The 26,812-nt window shown below is 41.5% G+C and overlaps 1 protein-coding gene across 1 annotated transcript in view; it reads right to left on the bottom strand.

Annotated features, from left to right (window-relative positions):
• The window catches only part of LOC148035446 (Putative N-acetyl-gamma-glutamyl-phosphate reductase), a 132,782-nt gene extending 122,050 nt beyond the window's left edge, over nt 1-10,732 (bottom strand). The window contains exon 1 of the mRNA XM_087677402.1: nt 10,430-10,732. Coding sequence (XP_087533528.1) covers nt 10,430-10,609 — 180 coding nt within the window. The 5' untranslated portion in view covers nt 10,610-10,732. The remainder of the gene's footprint in view (nt 1-10,429) is intronic.
• Between the last annotated feature and the right edge of the window lie 16,080 nt (nt 10,733-26,812).

Genomic DNA, 26,812 nt, shown 5'->3' with positions numbered 1-26,812 from the left:
TAGCAAACTACTAAACTACTATATTTGTGATCTATAGTTGCTGTGTGGATTGCCACGTCATTATACCTGCGTTTTTGTTGTCGTCATCATACCTACGTTTTTTGTCTCTCTCTCCTCACTACCTATTTGCATCAGATCCTACCTCTCTGTCTGCATGAGTTGTTTGATACACAGAGGCTGCCTTGCTACGTTTCAAGATCTGTTTGGAGTTCGGGGCTCAATATTCACTACATAGTCTATTTGCTACATAAGCATTGTATATTTAGTAGTCATTCACTTCATTATTCATTGTGTTCATTGTCTCTCAGTTACCCTAACCCTAACTATGTTTTGTGTCATCAGTTTATGCTTTGTCGTATGATTGGTTTTGTGTTTTCTGCATTTAAAGCATTTCTTTACAATTACTATCATAAAAGAATTCCCCCCTCCCCCCTCCTCTCAACTACAGTAAACTGTATGCCAAGATAGTAGTGCAAGTGGCTAAGATCTGTAACATCAAAAGCATACTACAATTCAGCCTTTAAGACTACAATCTATCTCCTAAGGTCTAATCAATAACATATCATCCACATAAAGAATGAGAATCAAGAGATCATCCCCATCTTTGTATACATAAAGCATACTTTCAGTGTGTGAAATATTGACACCAAGAGCAATCAAATATGCATATATCTTTTTGTACCATGCCCTAGGTGCTTGTTTCAAACCATAGAGGGCCTTATGCAACCAGTACGCTTTGCTCTTTGAGCATGTCTAAACAAAGCCAGAAGATTGTGTAACACAAACCTCCTCATGAAGATTACCATTCAAAAAAGCCGTCTTAACTTCCAACTAATGCACATGCCAATCAAAATGGGCAACCAAAGCAATGACACCGCAAATGGTGGTCGTACATGAAATGGGTGCAAACATCTCATCATAGTCAATCCCATGTTGTCCGGCATAACCTTTGGCAACAAGACATTGCCTTGTAGTGATCACAATGCTACCATAAGATCTACATTTTAATTTGTAGACCCACTTTGTGGATATACCACGCTTGCCAACAGACAAGCCACATAACTCCCATGTGCCATTTTTTATGGATAGAGTCCATCTCTAAATGCATAGCTACCATCCAATGCTCATCCTCTAAAGCATCATGTAAAGAAACAAGTTTCTTATTGCATGCAGTAGCTACAAGTGCCTACACAACCAAGTTACCCTCTGCATGGTGAGTGGTTGCTCTAGTTCTACTAGGAACTCAAATGGATTGTTTGCTATTGGCAAAGTGAAGCAGTGCAGCAGCGTATGACCAAGATAAGAGTGAACAAAGAGAGGTGAGAGAGAGAAAACACAGAAAATCTATACTGAAGAATGTTGTATAAGAATGTAGATATATACACGGGTGCAAAGAGAATGTCTGTATATGTCTCCATCTCAAAGATCTCACTCTCCATGAACCCTGAGTGCAACCTCCACGGTTTGCAGCCTGAAAACTGAGAGCACAACTATGAAAGAGTGTGGAAACTGGAGCCAATAAATAGGCCACTAAGAATGCACCAGAATAATGCAGGTCGGACTAGACAAAACTGTCCAATCAGCTGCAGTCCAACCTGCTGCAGCTGTCTGACCTGCCCATGCCATGTGTCCTGCTGGCGTCAGCTCCTACACTCCTGCCACATGGACTACCTGTTACACTTGCTGAAAACTGCACCTGCTTGTCCAAGGAATGTCAATCTCTAACACCCCCTCTCAGATCCTAGACACGACAGAAGGCTAAGGGATCTAGAGTGCTGTCAAAGTAAAGCCTAAAGAAGCGCCTTCATAAACAAGTCTGCAAGGTTGTCCTCTGTCTTGCAGTAGACCAGGGCAATGGTCTCATCCAAAATCTTCTCCCAAATGAAATGATACTGGATCTCAATATGCTTCATCCGAGCATGAAACATAAGGTTCTTGGCCAAGGCAATGCGAACCTCATTGTCACATTGAAGAACCGTAGGACCTATTTCGTCGCCGAAATCGGATTTCATTCGTTTCTCACATGTAGAAGCCACCGCCTAATACTGCGTCTTAGTTGAAGATAGGGCAACCATGGGTTGCTTCTTGCTATTCCATGAAACAGCACTAGCACACAAGGTAAAGCAATAACCTGTCGTGGACCTCCGACGATCCACATCGCCAACCCAAGCTGAATCACTCCATCCTGTAAGTACCAAGTCTGTAGCACTAGTACTTGCTGGATAATAGATCGAAAGATCAGGGGTTCCCCATAGGAATCACGAAATCCTCTCAACAGCCTACCAATGCATCATCTTGAGTTCACTCATGAACCTGGCCAGCACACCTACAGCATAACATAAGTCAACACGAGTATTAAGAAGCCAGATCAAGGAGCCAATCAATTGCCTATAACGGGTAGCATCCGCCAAAGGAGAATCGGAATGAGTTTTAGCTTTCCAATTCAGGTCCATAGCAGTCGTAAGAGACTTGCATTCCTCCATCTCACATGTAGTCAAGAGCTCCTATACATACCGCTACTAGGAAATAAAGATCCCCCGTGGCGACTGATAGATCTCATCACCTAGAAAGAAATGAAGAAGTCTCATACCCGTCATCTCGAACTTCTTATGAAGTATTGCCTTCGTCTGCTCGACCATCGAAGTATGGTCACCTATCACAATCAAGTCATCCACATAAAGAACAAACAACACATGACCTCCACTTGTGGTGTAAATGTAAAGCTGGGGGTCGGCCTTGGAATGGCAATACCCCAATTCCTCTTGGAGGAATGAGCCAATCTTTTCATTCCCAGGGAGCCTATTTAAGGCCATAGAGAGCCTTCCACAACCTATATACCTTACCATCAGAAGAACCGAAGCCTGGAGGCTGCTCAACATAGATCTTTTCCTTCAACTCCCCATTTAAGAAGACAGACTTACATCTAGCTGATAGACCGGCCATTTCCTATGGCTAGCCAAGGCAAGAACTATGCCAATAGTAGCCATCCGAGCTGTAGGTGCAAGAGTATCAAAGAAATCAATGCCTAGATGCTGTGCAAAACCTTTAGCAACAAGGTAGGCCTTGTGCTTGTCCAATGTGCCATCACTATAGTACTTGGTCTTGAAGACCCATTTGACTCCAATGATCTTCTTATGAGGAGGCTTAGGCACAAGGTACCAAGTGCCATTCCACTGAATCAACTCTAGCTCCTACTCCATCGCTCTCCGCCAACGATCGTGTTGTAAAGCCTCCTTCACGGAGGTGGGCTCCCAATCTTGCAAGACATGAGGCATCAAACAGTAATTAGTGTACACAAGCGTGGTCTGGTGTGCTTGCTTCCTCCGAAAATGCCCTAGGCCATCCTGCGGCTGCACTCCTCAAGGACCTCCTCAATCCCTGCATCACGAGGAGTGTCACGAGCCCAACAAGGAGGAGGCCAGATCTCCTCTCGTCACTCGCCATCTACTAAAGTTTCTAGAAGGTCAGCTGGGGCGCAATCAATGAGTCCAATAGCTAAGAACTAAGCTCCTCATCCGAAGAGTAGTCCTCAAGAGGTATCCAAAGAAATAGTCGCTAGCGCCTAGCTATCACCCAAATCTCCAAGAACAAGGTGTTTCTCACCTTCCTCTTAAGGATGGAACTTCCATGGACTGAACACCACGGCTTGTATAGACATCCCACTTAACAGGATCATACAATCAATTGCCTTGAAACTACGAGCTATAGCCCAAGAGCTGTAGCGCCCACAAACACCTATCTTTTGGAAGTTGCTTCAAATTTATCACACTATATTTTCGAGATGTGAACAAAGACATCACACCCAAAAACCCTAAAATAAGAAATATCTGGCTTGGACCCAAAGTAGGCCTCATAAGGAGTCGTACCAACAACAGCAGAAGTAGGGAATCGATTAAGAATGTAAGCAACGATAGCCACAGCTCTAGCCCGATAGCCACAGCTCTAGCCTATAGACACTGGGGCGTCTAACAATGCTCCAACATGGTATGCACTATCTTGAACACACTGCGATTCTTCCACTCCAATATGCCATTCTCTTGAGGGGTGTTTGTATTGGCAAACTCCTAGTGAATACCACAATTTGCACAAAAACGAGCAAGCTCATTAGAAACAAATTCTCCGCCCTTACCCGATCGTAAGGTTTTTAGTTTCCGGCCCGATCAGTTCTCCTCAAAGAGCAATCAATCTGTAAAGTGGGAGAAAGTCTTTGACTTCAACTTCAAGAAAAAAGCCCATGTCATCCTGTTGTAATCATCCACAATCAGCATGAAATGCAAGCTCCCTCTAAGGGACTCTGTCCCTCATCGGTCCACAAAGATCGGTAAAAATAAGCTCAAAGGGTGCTGAAGACTGTCTCAAAGCCTTGCTAGGAATAGCATCACGAGTTTGTTTCCCACGGATGCAAGATACATAAGTATGCTATCTCACCACAAGATCCGGCAAAACTCGAACAAGATGTCCCTTAGACGCCTTCTGTAACCAGCCTTCCTCCTCGGATAGGGTAGTAAATAAGCTGATTAAACACTATTTACAGCAATTAACAAATTCATAAAACTGAAATGCACACTTTACCATATAATCTTGGACATTGGACACCCTGTTGGCCCCAAAACTAGCGCCCCTTTCGGTATTTATTTAACTTAATTGAAGAAGAAGTGGATGTGCAATGGGATTCTCCCAATCTCTTTCGGTATTCCAACTCCCCTTGCTGTTCAAAATAATCAGCAAGTCTTTAATCTGATTTGCCCCTTAATTCGGGCAATCAATTGGCCTTACACCTGCTTTTGATGGAGATGAAAAATGCCCCAAATTCAATTATTTGCTCGTCCCTCCACTTGAATAGGCTAAAAACAACTTCAGCCCTGTTGAATCCAAGTCTTGGAGCTTTCAATTTCTGGCACGCTTCTCGAGGTTGCTGCTAAACCCTAATTTCTGCTTGCAGATAAGGGTTTACAATTGAGAAATCTGAAATTTCTCAACCTCGTGATCTCAATGCAGTAATCTTTGGGACAAGGTTGTAGAAAGGCTGGGAGATGTGAGAGAATGCTGAGGAGAGAGAAAATTCAGACTTTCTTCACAAAGAACTAAATAAAATTTGTTGTTTACTACTGCTGCCCTGTCTCAACAACTTGTAGATGCAAAGAACTGAAGAAAATCGGTCATTTACTACTGCTACCCTATCTCAACAGCCTGTAGATGCTGTCACCTGCTGTTGATTGGTCTTCTCCTGCCCCTGGCTGCCTCAAAAGTTCCTCCAATGGCTGCAAATCAGACTAGCAGCGTCTCCTCCCTCTCTCTTGTAGGCTGAATCCACCAAAAATGCCTCTCTCTAGCCTCTAAAGACGTTTTTCAGTCTTGCATGGGCATTTTTGACAAGTGGTAACCTTCCCAAAAGGTTTTTCCAGCATTATCTATAATTAAATATTAATTTTCAGTCTTTAAATACTGAAAATTGATCTAATAATTATTTCAATACCCTCAAAAATAATCTAACTTGCCAATAATTAAATTGGCTAGGCAACTTCCATTTCCAAGTGTCTCTGCGCCATCTTTGACCATCAGATTGGCGTTAGGTACCATTAAACGCCACTTCTCTAGTGTCACCAACTGACACTTATGGCCAAATGAATGACCTAGGCCAACAACTGGCTCCAGATACTACCAAGTACCTACGCGGCATAACTTATAGCAACTTTTGCCTTTGACATCCCGTGATTTCCTGGAGTCCCGAGCTCGTAAATTTACTCTAACCCCAATTGCACCTCACATGTGCAATATTTACTTAACCATGTGATTAAAAATTAATCCACATGTTAAGTGAGGTTTCAAAAATACATGTTCTCATGACACCTTCCAAAGGTAATCATAGTTGAGGTGGCCAAACCAAGCATGCCAAAGCTCGGACTGAGTTTGAGAGGTAAGAATAAGAGAAGTCAAGGCAGAAGAATACTGCAACTTATAGACTCCATTCTCTTTCATATCCTGAAGAAAGAATCTGTCTCGATCCACGATCAAGAATCCGAAAAGGATCCACATTCAAATCGACCAAGCAACCGAGGGCACAAATCTTGTGCACTAAAAGTAGATGGTATCCCAAGGTCAGCACATAAAGCACGTCAGATGTATGGGCACCACCTTGCCCATTTGGAATAAGATGCATGTCACCCCCTCCTTGAATAGAAATAGATAAACTATCACCAATGAGAATCTAGCCATGCGAAGGCTGCAAAGGCTGCAAATGAGCAACACCTATACTGAAAAAGGGATCATGTGCCATGAGGCACCATTGTCAACAATCCACTCCTGAGTGTATGGAATTGTCAACACAACATTAGAGGCCTTCACGATCGAGTCCTCAACCATCTCCAAGTGGAGGAAAGCAACCGATGAGGGAGCAACAATTGCTCCGGAATCCTTTTAAAATTTCTCCTTCTTCTAATTTTCCTTCTTCTCCTTGTTAGGGCAATCCTTCTTCTAGTGACTTATCTTGCCACAAATGTAACAAGTAGACTTCTTTTCCTTGTCCTTCTTTGATTTGTCCTCCTCCTTGTTTTGGTTCTTTCCCTTCTTCTGAGAGGACTGACCAACAAGGCCTCAGATTTAGAAGCATTGGTCCCCTTCAACTACTCCTCTTGGTCAAAGACCATGGAAACCAACTACTCCCACCAAAGAGTCTCAAACCGCCCTGAAGCAATCAAGGCAAGATAAAAGCCACTGAAACGGGGCGATAACTGTGAAAGAAGAGTTATAGCCATGTCTTCAGAAGTGATCACCTTCCCTGGGTTTTGTACCTGCATCCGAAGCCACCGCACTGCAACTTGTTAATATACTCCCGCATAGAAGATGACTTGTTGACACTCACAGTCCTCATCTACACTTCCAAAGAACTCATTTCGTGATAGTCATACGATTATATATTTGAGCAAGCTCCAGCCATGTCTCCCAGGCCACCATCAAATGCTTGATATGAGAGATAATACCTATAGCACATGAGAAATAAAAACGAGCAAATGTGGGTATTGAGTTTGTCCCAATGTGCCTGAGCCTTTGCCAACTCCATCTTATCATGGAAGAGAGTTTGGACTCGTCTCACAAAGAAGAACAATGAATAGCCTCCATAACAAGCTCCGCCAAATCATAGGACTCCAGAATGGCAAGCACATAACTCGTTAGATGCGGTAGTTCTCGCCATCAAGCTTTTGATCTAATGGAAGAGCTAGTAACATGGACACCTTCATGTCCATGATTGCTTGAAACTCAATCTTAGCCTTAGAGACATCTTCACCTACAATACCTACACAAAACACAAAAAGCACCTGCTAGGGCTCTTTGCCACTCGTCTTGCTCCTTCTTCACCCACTGGAGGCGATGAAAAGGTAAAATCTACACTTGAAGGCCCAAAACGTAGCATTCTTCCTTCTCTAACAACAAAAACCAGTAGCAGCTTCAACAAATCTACTCCTTTCTCGCGCGTCCACGCTCACGTCAACCTTGTTCTAATGTGCAGCCCTCCTACTCGCCCTTGAACGCTAAAAACGCAACCTTGTGTCGTGCTAAAATCTCGTCTTTAAGTAGATCCACCCTTGGTCAGTCCTTCAATGCTCTAATACCATGTTAGAGTAGTGAAGTGGTGCAAAAACGAATGACCTAGACAAAGAGTGAATAGAGAGAGGAGAGAGAGAGAGAGAGAGAGAGAATGAAACGCAAAAAATATGCAATGAAGAATGCTGTATAAGGATGTAGATATATACGTGGGAGCAAGAAGAATGTGTGCATATGTCTCCACCTAGAAGATTTCACACTCCGTGAACCCCGAGGGCAGTCTCCACAGTTTGCAACCTAAAAACTGAGAGCATAACTGTGTAAGAGTATGGAAACTATGGCCTATAAATAGCCCAAGAAAAATACATCAAATAATGCAAGTCGGCTGTACTAAATGCAGCCAACTCAACAAAACTGTCCAACCACCAACCTGCCCTGCCCCGTGTCCTGCTAACATCAGCTCCTACCTGCTTGTCTAGGGAATGCCAATTGCTAACAGCCTCCTCTTGTATGCCCAATATGTCCATCCAACTGCAAAACAAGTGGCTAGGTCTGGGTCTATGTGTCACTTTCTCTCAAAGTGTGCCACTACTCTAATCCTTTGCATGGAGCAACCACTGAGTGCTATAAAGTCAACCTCTTGTTGGGGGCAGCCATCCTTCTCAACCATGAAAGTGAATGTCCAATCTCTACTAGACACAATAATTGCTAGAAGGATATCCCCTCTAGAGAAGAGCCCAACCCAAGTCTGGGAGGTAGCTACTTCTATCTCAGTAGAAAACAGCCATTTGCAGCAAAGCCACAACAGTCAGAGGCCTTTAGGAGGTAGGTGACAGTAGGGATGCACTCATCTAGGGCTGGTGATAGCATATGCATGTTAGCGACAGCATTCTAGGGGCTCCAAAATAGCAAGCAACTGCATTGAATGCTAATTGGGGCACGCAGCAAGCAATTTTGGGGTTTTCCCCATGTGGAAACTCTGAATTTTGTCTCTTCAGCATTCTCTCACTATCTCTAGCTCATTCTCTGGTTATCTCAACAATTCTCAACCATTTAAAGAGTTTCTCAACAAGATTTGGTGGGCAGCAATGAAATTTCTGCTATAAATCCCAATTCTCAGAAGAAATTAGGGTTTAGCAACCACCTAGGGACCTGTGCCACCAGTTAAAGGCATCATACACTAAAATTAGCAGCTGGAAGGAATTGCCAAGGATTTCAGATGCCAACCCATTCCATTATATTTGGGGCAGCATTTGGCTAATTAGGAATCCAATTTGTACAAGTCCTAGGTGAAGATCCAGGGGCAAATTGCCTAATAGGCTTGCTGATCGATTGTGGCAACAAGGGACTTTTGGATCAGCAAGGGAGATTGAGAAATCTCAATTGTACTCCATCCAATTGCAATACAAGTTAAAGAAATACCGAAAAGGGCACCAGTTTTGGAGCCAACAGGGTGTCCAATGTCCAAGAATATTATGGTAAAGTGTGCATTTCAGTTTATATTTACTTGTTGATTGTTGTAACTTAAGAAGGAAGGCTGGTTACAGCTCCCCTAAGACTATGTAATCTCTGCCTCTGAGTCTCCTGAGTCTTGTGGCAACTCATGAAATTCAAACCAAAATCACACTAATATAGTGATGGCCCTACCCAAAAATTGGCCCCTGCCCATCCACATTTAAAATGTTAAGCTCTATGGACTTGAAAGTGTTCAAACTTCCATTAACTTTATTCCTTGGCATTAAATGTTTAATTTCTCTAACCCCCGTGACACCCCAAGTCATTTTCAAGGCTCCGTACTTGTCACCAGGCACCCACTGGCACCTACCTATCTTACAAGTTTGCCAATATCCCCCCCTACCCAAGCTAGGGTTTGACTATCACTATGCTCCAATTTTACTTGCACTTCACACATGCACAACTTGATTATGCCAAAACAATAAGTTAAAATTTCACATCCCCATGAAACAAATGATCCAATGCCTTGGCCTCCTTGAGATTAGACCTTTTGGGTAAATGAGGCTAAATTTATGATTTCTTTTCCCTTAGGCATCTTTTTGAGCTTGAGATGGGGTGTTCAGCAAGTACAAGCATGTCCTAAATTAATCTAAGTTTTATGGCCTCAATTGACTCCAAAAACAGCCCTAAAAAGAATTATCTCACAATAAGAAGGCTATTTTAAATGAGGCCAGAAAAATGCTCAAACGGCCTACAAATAGGCAATTGTGGGCAACTATGGATAATCCCTAGCACCAAACTTTTCGTCAACAAAATTTTATCATCAACTCTGCCAGTCATCCCTGTCATCTCATTTGTTGCATTTTCTCAACCAGCCTCATCAGCAACCTCCAGCTGCCCTCACCACCATAATCCTCATCATCTCTTGGAGAGTCTGTTACTGCCCAAAGCTGACACTGATCAAAGACTCGTGGTCGAGGCTGCCCACACTTGCATTTTGCTGCCCTACAACCTAATAGATGTATTGCTGATTGCTGCTCCTGGAACCTGTGTTTTGGCAGCTTGCATTTTACTCCTTTGAGTTCAATGGCTATCAGTACTGTATAGCAAAATGAACAGGCTAATATCGTACAGTCAAATGCTTCTTGACATGGATATAAGCAATCTCAAACAATGAAAAATAACGCTCCCACTCGGCTTGATGCCAAGAGATATATGCACACAATATCCCCTCCATGGTTTGGTTTATTCTTTCATTAAAGATAGTTGGCCGGGACTCGAGTTTCTAGAAGACCATTTCCAAAAGATTTGTAAATATGAAAGTTAGGCCCATGCAAGTTTGCACAATTCTTGATGAGTTCTGATATTATGCAGCTTAAAATACTTGAAAAAGGAAGTTTCTTGCACTCGATATGGAGAGACTGAATAACACCTCTGATCCTGTGTAGCCGCTGGCTCCAAGGATACCAACTCGGAGCGTCTCTCCTGGTTTTGGTGATGCGTCCTTCTCAAGTGCTGGCTTCTGCAAGGGGGAAGCTAGGCTGCCTGAGCAGAGTAGAGAGGCTCTCTGACACATGCTGTTCTCAACTGCTGGTTTCCATAGCAGCCCCATTGCAATTTGGAACACCACCAAGAATCAAGTCACACACACACACACACACACTCTCTCTCTCTCTCTCTCTCTCCCTCTCTCTCTCTCAGAGTCCGTGTGTCGCGCGAGCAATTAATCATCAAACTTAATACTTAGCCCCGTTCCAAAGTTGCTAATGCATTTTCAAAATTTGTGTGTTTATTTAAAATGATCAATTTTATTGAAAAGCATATAGAGCAGCTGATGTTGAGCCCAGGTTCAATCCCCAAGAACGATGCATTGGTAGATTTAATGCTCTACCCATACGGAGCATTATGAAGCTACCAAACCAACTCTCAAAACTGGCATCTAATATTTTTAAAAGTCGATTATATTTTACTGAATGGTTCCTTGGACTCGACGATTTCAAACTCGTCGAACACCAAGATTTCGATACCCACCTAAGGTAGAAGAGCACAATTAAAAAAAGTATACCAATAGAGTGATATTTCATGATGTTGCTCAAAACAAGAATGTGACAAAGGTGTTTGGGCAAGTGGTTTATATGGTTCAATTAAAGCCGTACCTTTGGTTCACGCAAGCTCAATTCCTATCACATGAATGTCTATATCTTGTATTCTTCATTTAGTGCTCCATTGTCACTTCATGAAAGTCTAGTTTTGTCATTATCATTCCATCCACAAGCATCTCGATGCAAATTTCTTTTTACTATGACAGGGCAATATATCAACAATTATTATGAGCCAAAAAAGTTGCTAAATCTCTATTACATATTAAGGAAAGGTTTCAAGGGGGGTCGGGCAAGGGCAATGGCCCCCCCCTTGAAACCTCTCTCTCTCTCTCTCTCTCTCTCTCTCTCTCTCTCTCATGTGCATGCACTTATGTTGCCACATCGCCACATATTGTGAACTGTAATCCCAAGGTCTATGTCAATCCCACACTCCCACTTCGTACGAGTTTGCAAGTCAAGCATATAGAAGGCTCCTAGGGATCCTCAATTATGGCAACAACCCTAGAGAATGATGAAGGAGGACGAAAACTAGGAAGTTGTGCAAAGTAGAAGGAATGCCTACTGGTGACATAGGGCAAGGGTTTAAGCTGCATATAGGATCAAATCTTTCAGGAGGTTGCATGGGCTAGGATATGTCCAGGAAGAAGGAGGCTATGGCAAAACACTTCCCCTCCCCCGCCCTTGACTACTGCCGCAAGCACGCCACCTAAAAACATCACCCGACCGACCATATTATATATTATAATCCCCCCTAAAAATCATATACATGTATGATATTTAATATATGTATATTATTATAGTTAATTATATTATTTTTATACATATATGATTTTTAATGTATCATATGATTTTTTTGAAATTTATATACTATAGACATATAAAATATGTACGAGAGAAAAAGAGAATTAAAAATTTTATGAGAGGGGAGAGGAAATAAAAAGTTTAGAGATACTGAGAGGGGGAAGGATGTCAGAGTGCAACGAATGTAAAAATGTACATGCAAGATTAAAAGAAAATGAACAATGGAGAAAAGGAGAGAGAAAAGAGATAAAAGAATGCAGAAATCTATAGTCAATGAATGCTGAAATGAAGGGGGCAGATGTACAAGGACTATCAATGTATTTGCTCGAGCCGGATCTCGCTCCCAACCTAAAATGAACAACTAAGGAGGGTAGGTTGGAGTGGTGCTATAAATAGCACAAAAGAATGCATAAAATAATGCAAGTCAATGCCAACCAATTTTGGCCCCTCGATTATTCCCAGATCTAGCCGACCTACCAAATGTGGCTAAAACCACCTCAAAATTGGATGCTATAAATCCTGAAATAAATGCAGTGCCCATGTGGCACTAAAACGTCCATGAAACTTGCCTGGGACACTAGGAAGACTACTAAAAAGAATGCCCAAACAACTGACAAGAAATGCATAAGTTTGTCTAAGGGAACTAACTACACTAACTGTATCCTGAGAAATGATAGTCCTAGGGATGACTAATTTCTAACACCCCCTCTTAGATCCTAGATGTAGCATAAGGCTCAAGAATCTAGAGTGCTATCAGTTGAGGAAGTGCTTTTATAAACAAATCTGCTAGATTATCCATTGTCTTGTAGTAAGCCACATCAATAGTCTTATCCAAGATTTATTTGACTAATGAAATGGTATTGTATCTTAATGTGCTTTGATCAAACATAAAATACTAGGTTTCGTGCCAAAACATGCAACTCTCATTGTCACAATAAAGTGTTATAGGACCGATTTGAGGACAACCAAGCTCTCATGGCAACCTCCGAAGCCACACTAACTCAAATGTGGTGGAAGAGGCCGCTCTACACTCCACCTCTATGGAAAAAAGGGCAACAATGGGCTACTTCTTGCTATTCCACAAGATAATACTCCCACCCAAAGTAAAGAATATCATGTTGTTGACCACCATCGGTCAATGTCTCCCATCCACAATATAAAAACCAAAGGAGAATATCTAGTACCTACTAAATAATGAATAACAAGATTGGGGATCCTCGGTAACCACAAAATCCTCATAGATGGCTTCAAATGTACCATCTTGGGTTCACTCATGAACTCCACCAACAAACCACTAGGAAAGCACAAATCAATCCAAGTGTTAAGAAGCCAAATCAAGGACCCAATCAACTTCTTGTAGTAGGAAGCATCTGCCAGCAATGAATTTACATGGGTTGTAGCCTTCCAGTTCAAACCCATAGGAGTAGAAATGGCCTTACATCCCTCCAACTCAAATGTGGCCAAAACCTCCTACACATACCACATCTAGTAGATGGAAATCCCCTTCAAAGTCTAGTAAATTTCATGGCCTAAAAGGAAATGAAGAAGGCCCATATCCATCATCTTGAACACCTCGTGTACTGCCTCATTTGTCTCCTTGACCTTCTGGGGATGGTCACCTATCAAAATAAGATCATCCACATAAAGCATGAACAATGCATGCCCATCATCTAAGGTGTGGACATACAATTGGGGATCAAAAGAGGATTGTTGATACCCCAACTTCCCTTTGAGGAACAAGCATATCTTCTCATTCCAAGCATGTGGAGCCTGCTTAAGGCCATAAAGGGCCTTCTTCAATGTGTACACCTATTCATTTGATGAGGAAAACCCAGGAGGCTACTCAACATAGATCTCCTCCTTCAAATCACCATTTAGGGAGGCAGACTTCACATAAAGCTAATAAACTAGCCATCTCCTATGGCTAGCTAGGGCAAGAATGGCCCTAATGGTAACAAAGCCTCCTTCATAAAGGTGGGCTCCCTATCTTGCATGTCACGAGTCATCAATCAATAGTTAGTACAAACAAGCTCGATGGTATGTGTCTTTCCTCTGAGACCATTATAGACCATCATGCCGCTACCACTTCTCACATGGACTCCCTCAATCCCTGAATCATAGAGTGTGTATTGAGCACAATGAGGAGGAGATGGATACTTCCCTCACTGTTCTCCATTTACCAAAGTATTTGGAATATCCACTAGAGCTAAGTCAACAGGTGAATCCAATGGTGAAGCAATCTCCTCCTTCATTGAGGTTGGAGCTTCAATATGCAAAGGCTCCAAATGCACTGAAGCAGGTGCCCAACTTTCATATGGATCTCTAAGAATGGGATGCTTAACACCCATTCTACAGCTAGAAACTCCACAAACCAAACATCTTGACTCATGTACACCTCCTAGGAAGCGAGATCATAACGCATGTATCCTTGGGACTGCGAGCCATATCCCACGAACACTTGTCTCGTGAAAGTTGGTTCAAACTTGTCTACCTTTTTCTTTGGGATGTGAATCTAGGCATCATAGCTAAACACCCTAAAATAAGAGACATCTAACTTCTATCCAAAATAAGCCTCAAAGGGGTCATGCCAACCATAGCTAAAGTAAGGGATTGATTAAAAATGTGGATAGTGGTGGCCATAACCTCGCCCCAAATACATATTGAGGTGTCTACATATGCTCCATCATAGTCTGCCCCATCTTGACCACACTGTGATTCTTCCACTCTAACATGCAATTCTCTTTAGGGATATTTGTGTTGGCAAACTCCTAGGTAATGCCACGATCTGCACAAAAATGAGTTAGCTTGTGGAAGACAAACTCCCCTCCCTCATAGAAATGCGGGGACTTGAGTTTCTTACTAGACCTATTCTCTTCAAAGATCAACAAATCCTTAAAATGTGAGAATGCTTCGAACTTCAAGGCTAAGAAATACACCCTTGCCATCCTGCTAAATTCATTTAAAATACAAAGTCCCTTGAGGGACTCCATCCTTGTGGATCCACATAAGTCCATCAAAACAAGTTCCAAGGGCTTCTTAGCCCATCGTGAAGCCTTTTTGGGAATAGCATCCATATGTTGATTATCACAAATACAAGATACATATGGCAACTGGCTCACCCCAATCCCTAGCAATCCATGTCCTAGTTGACAATAAGCTACCTTTCGAACGTACTTGTAGTTGAGGTGGCCAACCCAAGCATGCCAAAGCTTGGTCTAAGTCTATGAAGAAAGAAGAAGAGAAGAAAAGGTAGAAGAAGGCCATATCTTGTAGAGTCCATTCCCCTCATGTCTTGCATAAAGAATATGTTGAGAAACACTATCAAGAACTTGAAAGGAGACCTTATCACAATTGTCAAACCAAGAGTATAGATCTTGTGCACTGAAAGGAGATGATACCTAGACCTGCGACACATAGACCACCTCTAATGTGTGGGCACCATCTTGCCCATTCGGAATCTTCTCTATATAACCCTTGCCTTCAATGGGAACCGAAGAATTTTCACCTATAAGGATTTGCACATGCATTGAATCCATACATGCAATCCCTTTTGAAGAAGGGGTCATGTGATGGGAAGTGCCACTATCCATAATTCACTCACACTATTGTGGGGTCATCTTCATTGCATCAGTGGTGGCTGTCAGAGGAACATGCTCTACCACCACCAAATGAAGGAAGGCTGCCAATGAAGAAGTAGCCAAACCATGAGTCCTTTGTAGTGTTTTTCTTTTTGGTGTCCTTGTCCTTGTCAAGGAAGTCATTATTTCGATGAGCTATCTTGCCACAAATGTGATAAGTAGGCTCCTTGGATTTGTCCTATTTAGACTTCTCATCCTTCTTCTTGTTGTTGTTGATCTTCTCCTTCTTTTGGGAAGACTAAGTAGTCAAAGCCTTAAACTTAGGAGCAGTCTGACCTTTGAGTTGTTCCTCTTGGTCCAATACCATAAGAACCAACTCCTTCCACTTAAGGATCTCTCTCTACCCTGAAGTAATCAAGCCAAACTAGAATGCACAGAATCGGGGTGGTAACTAAGAAAGAAGAGCTATCGCCATGTCCTCCGAGGTAATTGCCTTCCCTATGTTCTGGAACTTCATCTGCAGTTGCCAAATCTTATTGACATGCTCCTACATAGAAGAAGACTTGTTAGGACTAAAAGTCCTTGTCTGAACCTCTAGAGACACCCGCTTCATCACAATCATCCAATTGTACATTTGATCACACTCCATCCATGTCGGTTCAAGTGCTCGATGTGAGCAATGATACTTGGAGTGCAAGAGAGAAAGAGGAAAGGATGGATGTGGGCATTCAATTTGTCCCAATGTGCTTGTATCTTCATCAACTCAACTTTCTCATTAGCAAAAATCTTGGAGGCATCATGGGCTATAGGATAGTCTATAGCCTCAGCCACAAGCTCTGCCAAATCATAAGGCTCCAAGATGGCAAGCATCATTACATGCCAAATGTAGTAATTCTCCCAAATGCAAAAAACTACAATCAATGAATGCTGAAAGGAAGAGGGCAAATGTACAAGGGCTATTGGTGTATCTCCTCAAGCCAAATCTCTCTTCCAACTTGAAATGAACAAGTGAGGAGGGCAAGCTAGAGTAATGCCATAAATCACACAAAGGAATGCATAAAATAATGCAAATCGGCATGCCAAATTTGGTCCATCATTGCTGGATTTGGCCAACCTACCAAATCTAGTTGAAACCACCTCAAAATTGGTCAGTATAAATGCTGCAATAAATGCTACCCATGAAGCACTGAACTTCCTACGAAACTTGCCTTGACACTAATGACTATTGAAAAGAATGCTCAAACAAATAATAGGAAATGCATAAGTCCCTCTAAGAGAACTGACTACACCAATTGTATCTTGAGAAATGCTAGTCAAGGGGATGACTAATCTCTAACACACACACACACACACACAAAGTTTGGAGAGAGTGTGTGTGAGTAGGGAACAATGGGAAAGGGGGAGAGAGAGAGAGAGAGAGAGAGAGAGAATGAAAAAATATATGATGGAGAGGGGTGAGAAAATAAAAACCTAAAGAGAGAGAGAGAGAGAGAGAGAGAGAGAGAGAGAGAGAGAGAGAGAGAACAAAAAAGTTTGGGGGAGAGCAAGAGAGAGAGGGGGGGAATAAAAGAATTTGAAGAAGATAAGGAAAAGAATTGGGGAGAGAGAGAGAGAGAGAGAGAGGCGTTTAGAGAGAATAAAAAATTATATATAGAGAGAGAGTACACATTTGGAAAGAGAGAGGGAGAATGAAAGAAATACAAATAGAGAGAGAGAATGCACACATTTGGAAACAGAGAGGGGGAAGGAAAGAAAGAGATAAGAGAGAGAAAGAGAATCTAAAAAATTAAAGAGATAATAAAAGATGTTCAAAGTATTGGACTAAAACTAGTGTCAAGTATTACCTAACACTTATGTGAAGTAGCAAGGGAGTATAAAGAAATCCTCATCTTTCAAAAAAGCTTTGGGATCTCCCACAATTGGTTTCTTTGTGACTCAAGGACCCATGAACCCTCTTGCCCTTTGAAATATGCCTTTGAATCTTGGTCTGAAGCATTGAAGAATACCAATTCTTTAAGAATACCAATACAAATCGCAAGGAGAATCTAGGCATGAAGTGCCTAGTTTCCATGAATTGAAGAAAAGTGATGCACCTCAAGTAAGGTGTCATTTTACTAGCTCCTCTACCCTATGTCTTTTTTAATGTTATGGTATATTATGCACAATCCATTTTGTGTAATGAAAATGAAGTGCACTTCAAGCCCTAAGTCGGCTTCGCACGACGTTACATACCCTAATCCGTGCTTCACACAATGTTACATATCCTAAGCCATGCTTCGCATGGCAATTGTATTGTACTTGTTTCTCTCTTGCCAAGCTCATTGTTGTTCAGACTCTAGATGATATGGCCAAACACACTCATTCCTTTGGGTCATAGGCTATTTTGACTTTTTGGAGACAAAAATACATCTTTCTTCCTTTCTTTTTTTTTCTATCTTGCCAAGCTCATATCTTCTGTAATTTATCATCTCAAACAGTCATGGAGTCATCTCTCTCTCTCTCTCTCTCTCTCTCTCTCTCTCTCTCTCTCTCTCTCTCTCTAGACACAAACACACCCATGGTATTCTCATAGCCCCCCTATATATAGTACTAAGTATCATATTGGTAAAATGTGTTGCTTAAGATGTAAATAATATCACCATTAACCTAGGTTGAGTATCAACATTGAAAAAGCTCCCATGGGTTGTACAAATATAAGCAAGAAAAGTTGAAATGAACTTTTGTGTGGTGATACATAAATTGAGTGCCCTTTGCAACCTAAGCCCTCCTAGAGCTACATTGCATAACCACAAGTCATGCTGCATAAATGGAGGACTTCACACTCTAATATGCATGGTAACCATATGTTAAGGAAGATCTAGAGGGGATCATCATACAACTTTGCAAACTAGAGTGGCCTAGAGCTTGGGGCCGGTCAAGGCATGTTAAAATGTAGTACATACTTTCATTGGCTTATTCAAATTGAGGAGTTCTTATATATGAATGGGGGGTATCATGAAAATGAAAGGATGGTTCTTGCATTTACAACATCTTACATGAATCACAAGAACCTTTGTTACACCACAAACAATGCATCAAAATACTATAGCAAAACAAAAAAAAGGAAGAGTTGGATTGAACATATAGAGTATTATGATTTGGACAAGATAGAGTAATATGTTAGATTGGTTAAATTTTTTAACACACAAAGTGCTTAGGTTGAATTACAAAACTCCTTGTGCATGGCAAAGGTCCTACACGGTGGAGTGAGAGGAAATAGGGAAAGGTAAGATATGGGACTACACACAAAGGAGGGCTCCCATGCGGAACATCCATATGAGGGTAGTGAAGGAGCAAGGAAGGGAGACTACTTACATGCACATAATACTACAATTAGATTTGCATGGACTTAAGTTTTCTTGAATATGTGTGATACAAATAAAAACAAAAAAACAAAAAAGCAAGTTTGCAATGCTTGCTCGTCTCCTCCCTCACATTATGAAACAAGCTACTTCATCTTTGCTCTCTGCAACTCATCCCCATCCTTGTCTTCATCACCATGTCCTGATCATTGTGACCTAACTACCTCACTGATCACCATCACATGCATAATGCACATGTACTAGCACATAGTGCACATGTGCATAGTGCACTAGTCCTTGTAGAACCATTTTCTATACCCCTCATGCACATGGCCCTAGTGCACACTTGCTGTGCACTAGTAGACTTAACCACCACATAATCATATCCTAGTGCATGCGTACTAAATTAGTGCACTAGGACATATATGGCACGAACTGGGTGCACTATCCCAATACACAAGGATCCCTAGTACATGCAAGTTAGAACACGTTCTTGCACCGTAATGCTAACCTTTGCACACTACCTGTATAGACTTAGGTCTGTTGCACTTAGGCTAACACATGTATACTTTACACACGTGCACCCATGCATCTCCTAGTACACTCACTTAGGCACACAATCCACACCCATCATGGCACAAGAAGAAACACATCACTACAACATGTGTGTGCATGCATAACCTCACATAGCTAAGAAAAACAAATAAACCACAATCAACAACAAGAAATGAGAAGGGTACATGCAAAAACAAAAAGGGTAAAACAACCGTGGAACTCAAAAAACTCAAAGGTCAAACAAAACAATTAAGATAAACCCACTCAAACCATTGAAATTTGGAACTAAAAATGCTTTACTTGTTGGTTCAATCATTGTAAGGTGTTGCAAATTAATGTGTTGATATCACACCATAATGACTAAAAAGGAAAAGCTTCTTTGCACACATTGACACAAAATGTACTTGAATACAAGCTAAACTCATATCAAGAAATCTTTGCCTTCTTGGACAATTGAAAAACCATAAATGCAAGCCTTTAACTCGAGGGATAGGGCAACAAAACAATCCATAATAGAAACAACAAAATAATAGAAAATTTGATCTAATTAAAGGAAATCTAAGACTTGACCCATGGCATAGTTGTATATGCTTATCAAGTGTATGTGAGCTTGTGACTCCCACCACTAGCAGAGACCCTAGTCCTATTTGATTTGTCGATATTGAAAATATCCCTAATTGTGACCTTATCAATTAGATCATCCAAGTAGTCAACCTAGAAACCCTAGGGATTGTACCAAGAATGATGGAAATTTTGAGAGGAGACTTAGATGACTTCCACATCACCATTGATAGTTTTTAGCATGTTGCTAGCTTCAATGCCTCAACTGTGATCCCCGAGGCCATGGGGTGAGGATTTTTAGAATTGTAAAGCCAAGGTGCAGACACCCTCAATTGGATATCAACAATGTGACCATGAAAGAAAAGATGGATAACATCCGAAGGATACTGTTGTCATGCGAGAGCTAGAGGGTCCTCTCAAGATTTGTCATTGGATCCCTTGTAGTGATGTCTATTTGATCGCATAGATATCTTGCAAGTAGGCATGCACAATGCTCAAACCCTTGTAATTCGAATGGGAAACATACTAAGAAACAATGATCAAGCAAACCCATTAGTAACCAAGAAATTTGACAAATATCATGCTAGGAATGACCCCTACAACTTTGTGGAGTAGTTCAAACAAGTTTGAGAATGGAATAATCTTACAAATGATGTTAAGTAAGTGTAAGCATTTGGAACGTGCCTCACAAAAAAGGAGTGAACCTAGTTCATCAGGCTTTTATGCCATTAAGAAGGCCTTACTTATATTGATCAAGAGACAACCTCATCATTCGATTGATGAAAGTATTGAATACCAGCCTACAAGAGGAAGAGAGCATGTAGGACTATGTGAGGAGCCTCCTTAAGCATATCCCAATTGGGATTATATTGAAAGACTAGTTGCCAAGGCTATGACTAAAGCTTTCATCAAGGGAATTCGAGATGAAAAGATTTATGAAACCATGGCAAGTAACTCGGGCCTTAACTTCTCAAGCATCAATGATGTACTTGATGAGATGATTTGCATTGATGACCTACATCAAGAAAGAAGTTGATACAAGAAAGTTGATGGTACTAGATAAGACCTTTAACTAAGTTGCAACAAGGTTAAAGCAATAGAGCTAGAGCTCTTGAAGATGGTAGAATCTCTTAAGATTTCTTGACCTTATTATCAAAATACACAATGCACTCATTAAGGTGGGCATCACCTCCTTTTGGAGTGCTCATGGCAAACATGCAATTGCACAAAATGTGGATATTTTAGACATGAAACTCCTTTGCTATAGAGATCCACAAAGGCCCAATCCTAATTTTTGGCTACCCACAATATAATTAAGGTTCCAATTACCCATGAAAATCACAATTAGCGCCACCATTGGCATTAGCAGCTTCCTAGGAGCAAAGACAAATTGTGCTAAGAATAAAAACCGATTCCTCAAAGATCCCCAAACCAAACTTGGTAATGATCATGTCAAGTATGTTGGAGAACCAATAGAAGACAAGGAGTATACTAAACCCTTCGTTTGCTATGTTGAAGACGGTCATCCTATCCTAATGGATAATACTAAACCCTTTGTTTGCTATGTTGAAGAGTGCCATCCTATCCTAATGGATTATAGTCTTATGCCTATCATGATGTTAGGATGAGGAATGATCTAGTCACGTGACATAATAGCTTATTGAACTATAGAAAACTAGGACATGTGTCCTTGTGTTGTCCCCAAAGATAAAAATAACCTAATGAAAATGAAGTAGAGTAGTAGTGTCTTGAATGTGGAATCACATACATGTATCAAGATCGCCCAAGAGCAAAGTGAAAAGTAGCAGGGAAATCATACATTTGGTATCGTTGAGTCTATTCACCATTGAAATGATCAAGGATGAATATGTCATCCTTCTCTTAGTCAATTGCATCACAGGAGGATAGAGCAAGAAAGTAAGAGTCACCATTGAGGGATTGACAATAGTCAACAAGTCCATGGTAGTCAATAATAATTCTAAGAAAAGATAAAAGCATGCTAATATTAAATTGAAAGTGAAGACTTAACTACTCTACAAGGCATAGCTCTTGTCTTGAGTGGAGAAAGCACAACAATAGTGCCGCAATTTGAGAAGGCTACTACAACAAAAGTAGGGGAATACCCTCATTCTAGGAAGAAATTGGCCACAATAGATAAGGTCAAGGAATGTGTAAAGGCAACACAAAAAGAATTACCGTATGAGATAGGTTTGGAGACCATCATCATCCCCAACCTCTCTCATATTTTGCACATAGCTCTACTTGCTCTACCTGCTCCAACTTCCGAACCTTGGCAACTCTACCACTGAACTGCTCTACTTTGGCCAACATATGCATGAGTGAGAGCTTGTGACAAATGATGTGGGGCATCACAATTTCCAATATCAAGAGATAAATCCTAGTGTCATGTTAGCCCTTGCATCCACAAACTTTTTGGTTTTTCATGGAGTCTTGATGAAAGCAAGCCCTCATGCATTCAAGAATTTGGTGGATAGAAATAAACTTGCACTACTAACACATAATCCACAATCCACTCTCTTAGCTACATGGACTTTGGGTGCCTTGGGGGTCAACATCTTTTGGAAAGGGGTTGAGTGTGATGTTGTCCTCCTGGAGGAAGCCCTCAGGGGTTCCTATTAGATAATTTGAAGAGTTGGAGTTAGCATAATTAACGAAGATGTGTTCTATGCTTGAGGAAACCCACCAATCTAATAGTCCATCGATGGATTCAAAGTTTTTCCATGATAAGTGTTGAAAGATAAGTTATACAAAATCACCAGAGTACAACTTTTTGTTAAATTTGTTGTGAGGAAAGGGGTGGACTATGATCTCTTGCTTGGATGTCCTTGGATGCATAATCCATGACTTATTGAGAATTGGGGCAATGGTGTAGCATTCCTTACAAATAAGGAGGATACAACATAAGTCAAAATGGAGACTTTGAGAACCTCTCTAGTAAATCTTGATGCAATTTTCAATATGTTGTGTTTTCCTGGTTGTCCAATAACCTCTCAATAGCTACATATTGTGCCTTGAGGATGAGAAGATTGGATGCACATACTCGCTACTCTAGAATTGTTATCTACGAAGAAACTAGAGTATTGAGTGTTGAGATATCGAGCTCCACTCGTGATACGCCAGGGTGACCGTTGTGTATTTATGTCACCGACGTGTCAGTTGCAGACGCGGTTGGTAGACCGCCCATGAATAATAGCTACATGATAGCTATCCTTATCTACTCTAGTTCGTGGCTCAGTTAGTATGCCACCTTAGTTAGTTGAGTTTGGTTTGAGACCCATATATAGGGTTCTTCTATTTCTTTGTAAGAGAGTTCTTTTGGCTTACACAACTAAGAAGAGGAAAACTGTTTTCAGCCTCCACCCTTGTGTGTCTTCCCCCATTGTGCAAGCAAGAAAGCTTCAAGCGAGACTCCTTCCTTCTCTCCCACAATCTTGACATGGTATCAGAGCCTTGTTCGTGGTAAGGAGCTCAAGAAAGCAAGCCAAGCTCGCGGTGTTCTGGTAAGAGGAGCAGTGTTGCTTTCATTTTCTGTTTTGGGAGCAGATCTCTGCAGGTAGCACAGCCGGAAAGTGCAAGAGTGCATTGTCTCAGGTTGAGACGCCCTTCGCGGTGAAGCAAGAGGGCAGTATATGCTGCGGGAGAGGGCTTTAGCCCCTTGGCGACCTTATTTTTTTGATTTGAGGCCATTTCGGGGCTTGTTTTGGAGGCGGAAGTTTTCTGCACGCACTCAGGAAAAGGCCCAGTTTTATGCTGTGCAGCCACTGTTCTACAGGTCGGTGAATAGTTACTGTAAAAATTGCATTGTATGCTTGTGCGCAAAGACATTGGGAGTTACAGATTCATCCGTGTTGCCTGTTGATGCAAAATCGTCACTAGGAAGTGACTGTGTGGTCATATACCACTTTCGCCAGTTTTGCAGATTTTCCCTTGTGAGGGTGAAGCTGTGGTTTTTGCAGTGACAGAATTTTCTGCAGTGTTCTGTAATGGCATCTAATTCACTTTCACAGATTGTCACTGAAAAGCTTGACAAGAACAACTTCCAAGCATGGAAGTTTAGAATGACGAATTTCCTTATGGGAAAAGGATATTGGGAATTTGTTGCAGGAAATGAAGAAGAACCAGTTCTTCCTGATGTTCCCAATCAACAACAAATGCAGGCATTCAAAGCATGGCATGAGAGAGCCAGGAAAGTTATGTACTGGCTGTCTATCAGCATTTCAGACTCTATGATTGTGCATATTCAGGATGCAAGTACGCCAAAGGAGGCATGGGATACTCTGTCAAAGATGTATAGCACAAATACGCAAGCCAGGAAAATGCAGCTCAAGCAAGAGTTGCACAATGTGCAAAGAGAAAATATGAGCATCAATGACTACCACATGAAGGTAAAGAAGATTGCAGATGCACTTGCTTCCATTGGGTCGCCAGTGGAAGATGATGATTTAGTTTCTGTGACCTTGAATGGTCTAGGAAAGGATTATGCGCAGTTTCGGACATCCATTTCCGTCCGTGAAAGATTTCCTGATTTTGAGGAGTTGATTGCTCTTCTAATTTCTGAGGAGCAGAGAAATGGTGGTGCATCTTCTTCAGGAGGAACTTCAAAAGAAGCTGTCTTCTACTCAAATGCTGGAAGAGGTAGAGGCAGAGGTAGAGGAGGCCGATTTGGAGGCCGTGGTAGAAATCAGAATATGCAGCAAACTCAAGAAAACCAGTCCTATGGAGGAGGACGTGGTAACTCTAGAGGCAGGGGGAGCCAAAGAGGTCGTGGTGGATGGCAAAGAGGCCAAAATGCAAACAATAATGTTGAATGCTACTATTGTGGTAAAATGGGACATATGGCTAAAGACTGCTACAAAAAGCAGAATGACATCATGAATGGAAAACTGCAACAAGGAAATTATGCATCTTCTAGTAGACAGGGTGATGACAGAAATGAGCATTTGTTTATGGTGCAGCACATGAACAATTCTGTGACAAGTGCAGAAGAAAGCAACGATGTATGGTATGTTGACTTAGGTGCGTCAAACCACATGACAGGTCATGCAGAATGGATGGAGGATGCAAGGAAAATGGAAAAACCAGGATTTGTGGAGACTGGTGATGATACTGCACATTCGATTGTGCAGATTGGAAAAATTCCCTTGTCTATGCAGGATGGGAAAAAGAAATACCTGTCCGATGTATTTCATGTCCCGAATATCACCAAGAATCTGGTTTCTGTTGGTCAAATGGTTGAACAGGGCTTGCAGGTCAGATTTAATCCTCATGGATGCTTTGTTGAGGATATGAAAAATAAAGGTCGCTTGATAGCAAAAGGAAAGAAGAAGGGCAGAATGTTTACATTGGATGCAGACATGTCTGAATTGAGTGCAGCAATGTTTGCACATGGGACCGGTGTAGTTGCAGATATTGATATCTGGCATAAACGCATTGGTCATGTTAATGTACAGTGACTTAAATCAATGTAGGCCCAAAATATTGTTGCAGGTTTGCCAAAATTCAAGGTTGCAGAAATGCATAAGGTATGTGAAGCCTGTCAGTTTGGAAAACAGGCAAGGAAACCATTTCCTAGACATGTTCAAGAGAGTGAGAAGCCATTGGAATTAATCCACTCTGATGTGTGGACAACTAAAGCTGCATCTCTTGGAGGCTGTCATTATTTTGTCAGTTTTATTGATGACTATAGCAGAAAAGTTTGGGTGTATTTTATGAAAAAGAAAAGTGAAGTTTTTGGGCATTTCAAAACTCTTAAAGCTATGGTTGAAAAAGAAACAGGCCTACAAGTAAAATGCCTAAGGTCAGATGGAGGGGGAGAGTACCTCTCAAATGAGTTTGCAAGGTTCCTACAGGAGCATGGTATAAAGCAGCAATATTCATGCAGTCATACCCCACAGCAAAATGGAATTGCAGAAAGAAAAAACAGGCATATTGGAGAGGTATCTCGTGCCATGCTTAATGAAAAAGACCTGCCAGATTTTTATTGGGCTGAAGCAGTTGCTACAGCAGTCTACATAATGAACAGGACTCCCACTGCAGCAATACATGGAATGACTCCAGAGGAGAGGTATACTGGTAGGAAACCAGATATTTCTCATTTGAAAATTTTTGGTTGCATTGCCTATGTACATGTGCCAGATGAGTTGAGATCCAAGTTGGATCCAAAAGCTGAGAAGTGCATCTTTATTGGTTACTCTCTGCAGCAAAAAGGGTATAGATGCTATAACCCTTCTACTCGTAAGTTTACAGTGAGCAGAGATGTTGTTTTTGATGAGATGAGTAGCTGGTATAAACCAGTAAATGTGATTGATGATGTAGATGCACAAAATGGTAATGCTGCACAGAATTCACAGCAACAGTCACAAAATATTAGTGGACCTGGAGCGTCCTCTAGCAGTGGTTCACATTCTTCGCCATGGACAGGCAGATTGAGATCAGGAGAATCTTCTGAAGGCAGCGCAAATAGTGGTATGCAGGTATCACGAAAAGGAAAAGAGAAGTTAGATCAGTCCATGTTTGATGTGAATGCAGGTCACTCTTATGTGGATGGTGAATCCAGTGGCTCAGAACAGAGCATTGATGATGAGTTGGGTATTCCTTCTATTGTTACACCTGGAGTAAGGAAGACCACGGATGTTTTGAGAGCACCTGGGAGTGAACCCACTTTGCGCAGGTCTACCAGAGTTAGGTATCCTGTGGATAGGCTGAAATATGATGGATTTACAGCCATTCACTATGCATATATGGTCAAGGTGATACAGGAACCAGAACCCACTTCTTTTGAGCAAGCCATGGGAAAAGAAAAATGGGAGAAAGCCATGGATGAAGAAATGGATGCCTTGGAAGCAAATGCTACATG

The sequence above is a fragment of the Lygodium microphyllum genome, chromosome 5, assembly GCF_053477565.2.
Source record: "Lygodium microphyllum isolate KBCC chromosome 5, Lygodium_microphyllum_v1.1.10, whole genome shotgun sequence".
Taxonomy (NCBI): Eukaryota; Viridiplantae; Streptophyta; class Polypodiopsida; order Schizaeales; family Lygodiaceae; genus Lygodium; species Lygodium microphyllum.
The sequence above is the reverse complement of the archived record's forward strand: the minus strand, read 5'-3'. Positions and strand labels throughout refer to the sequence as shown.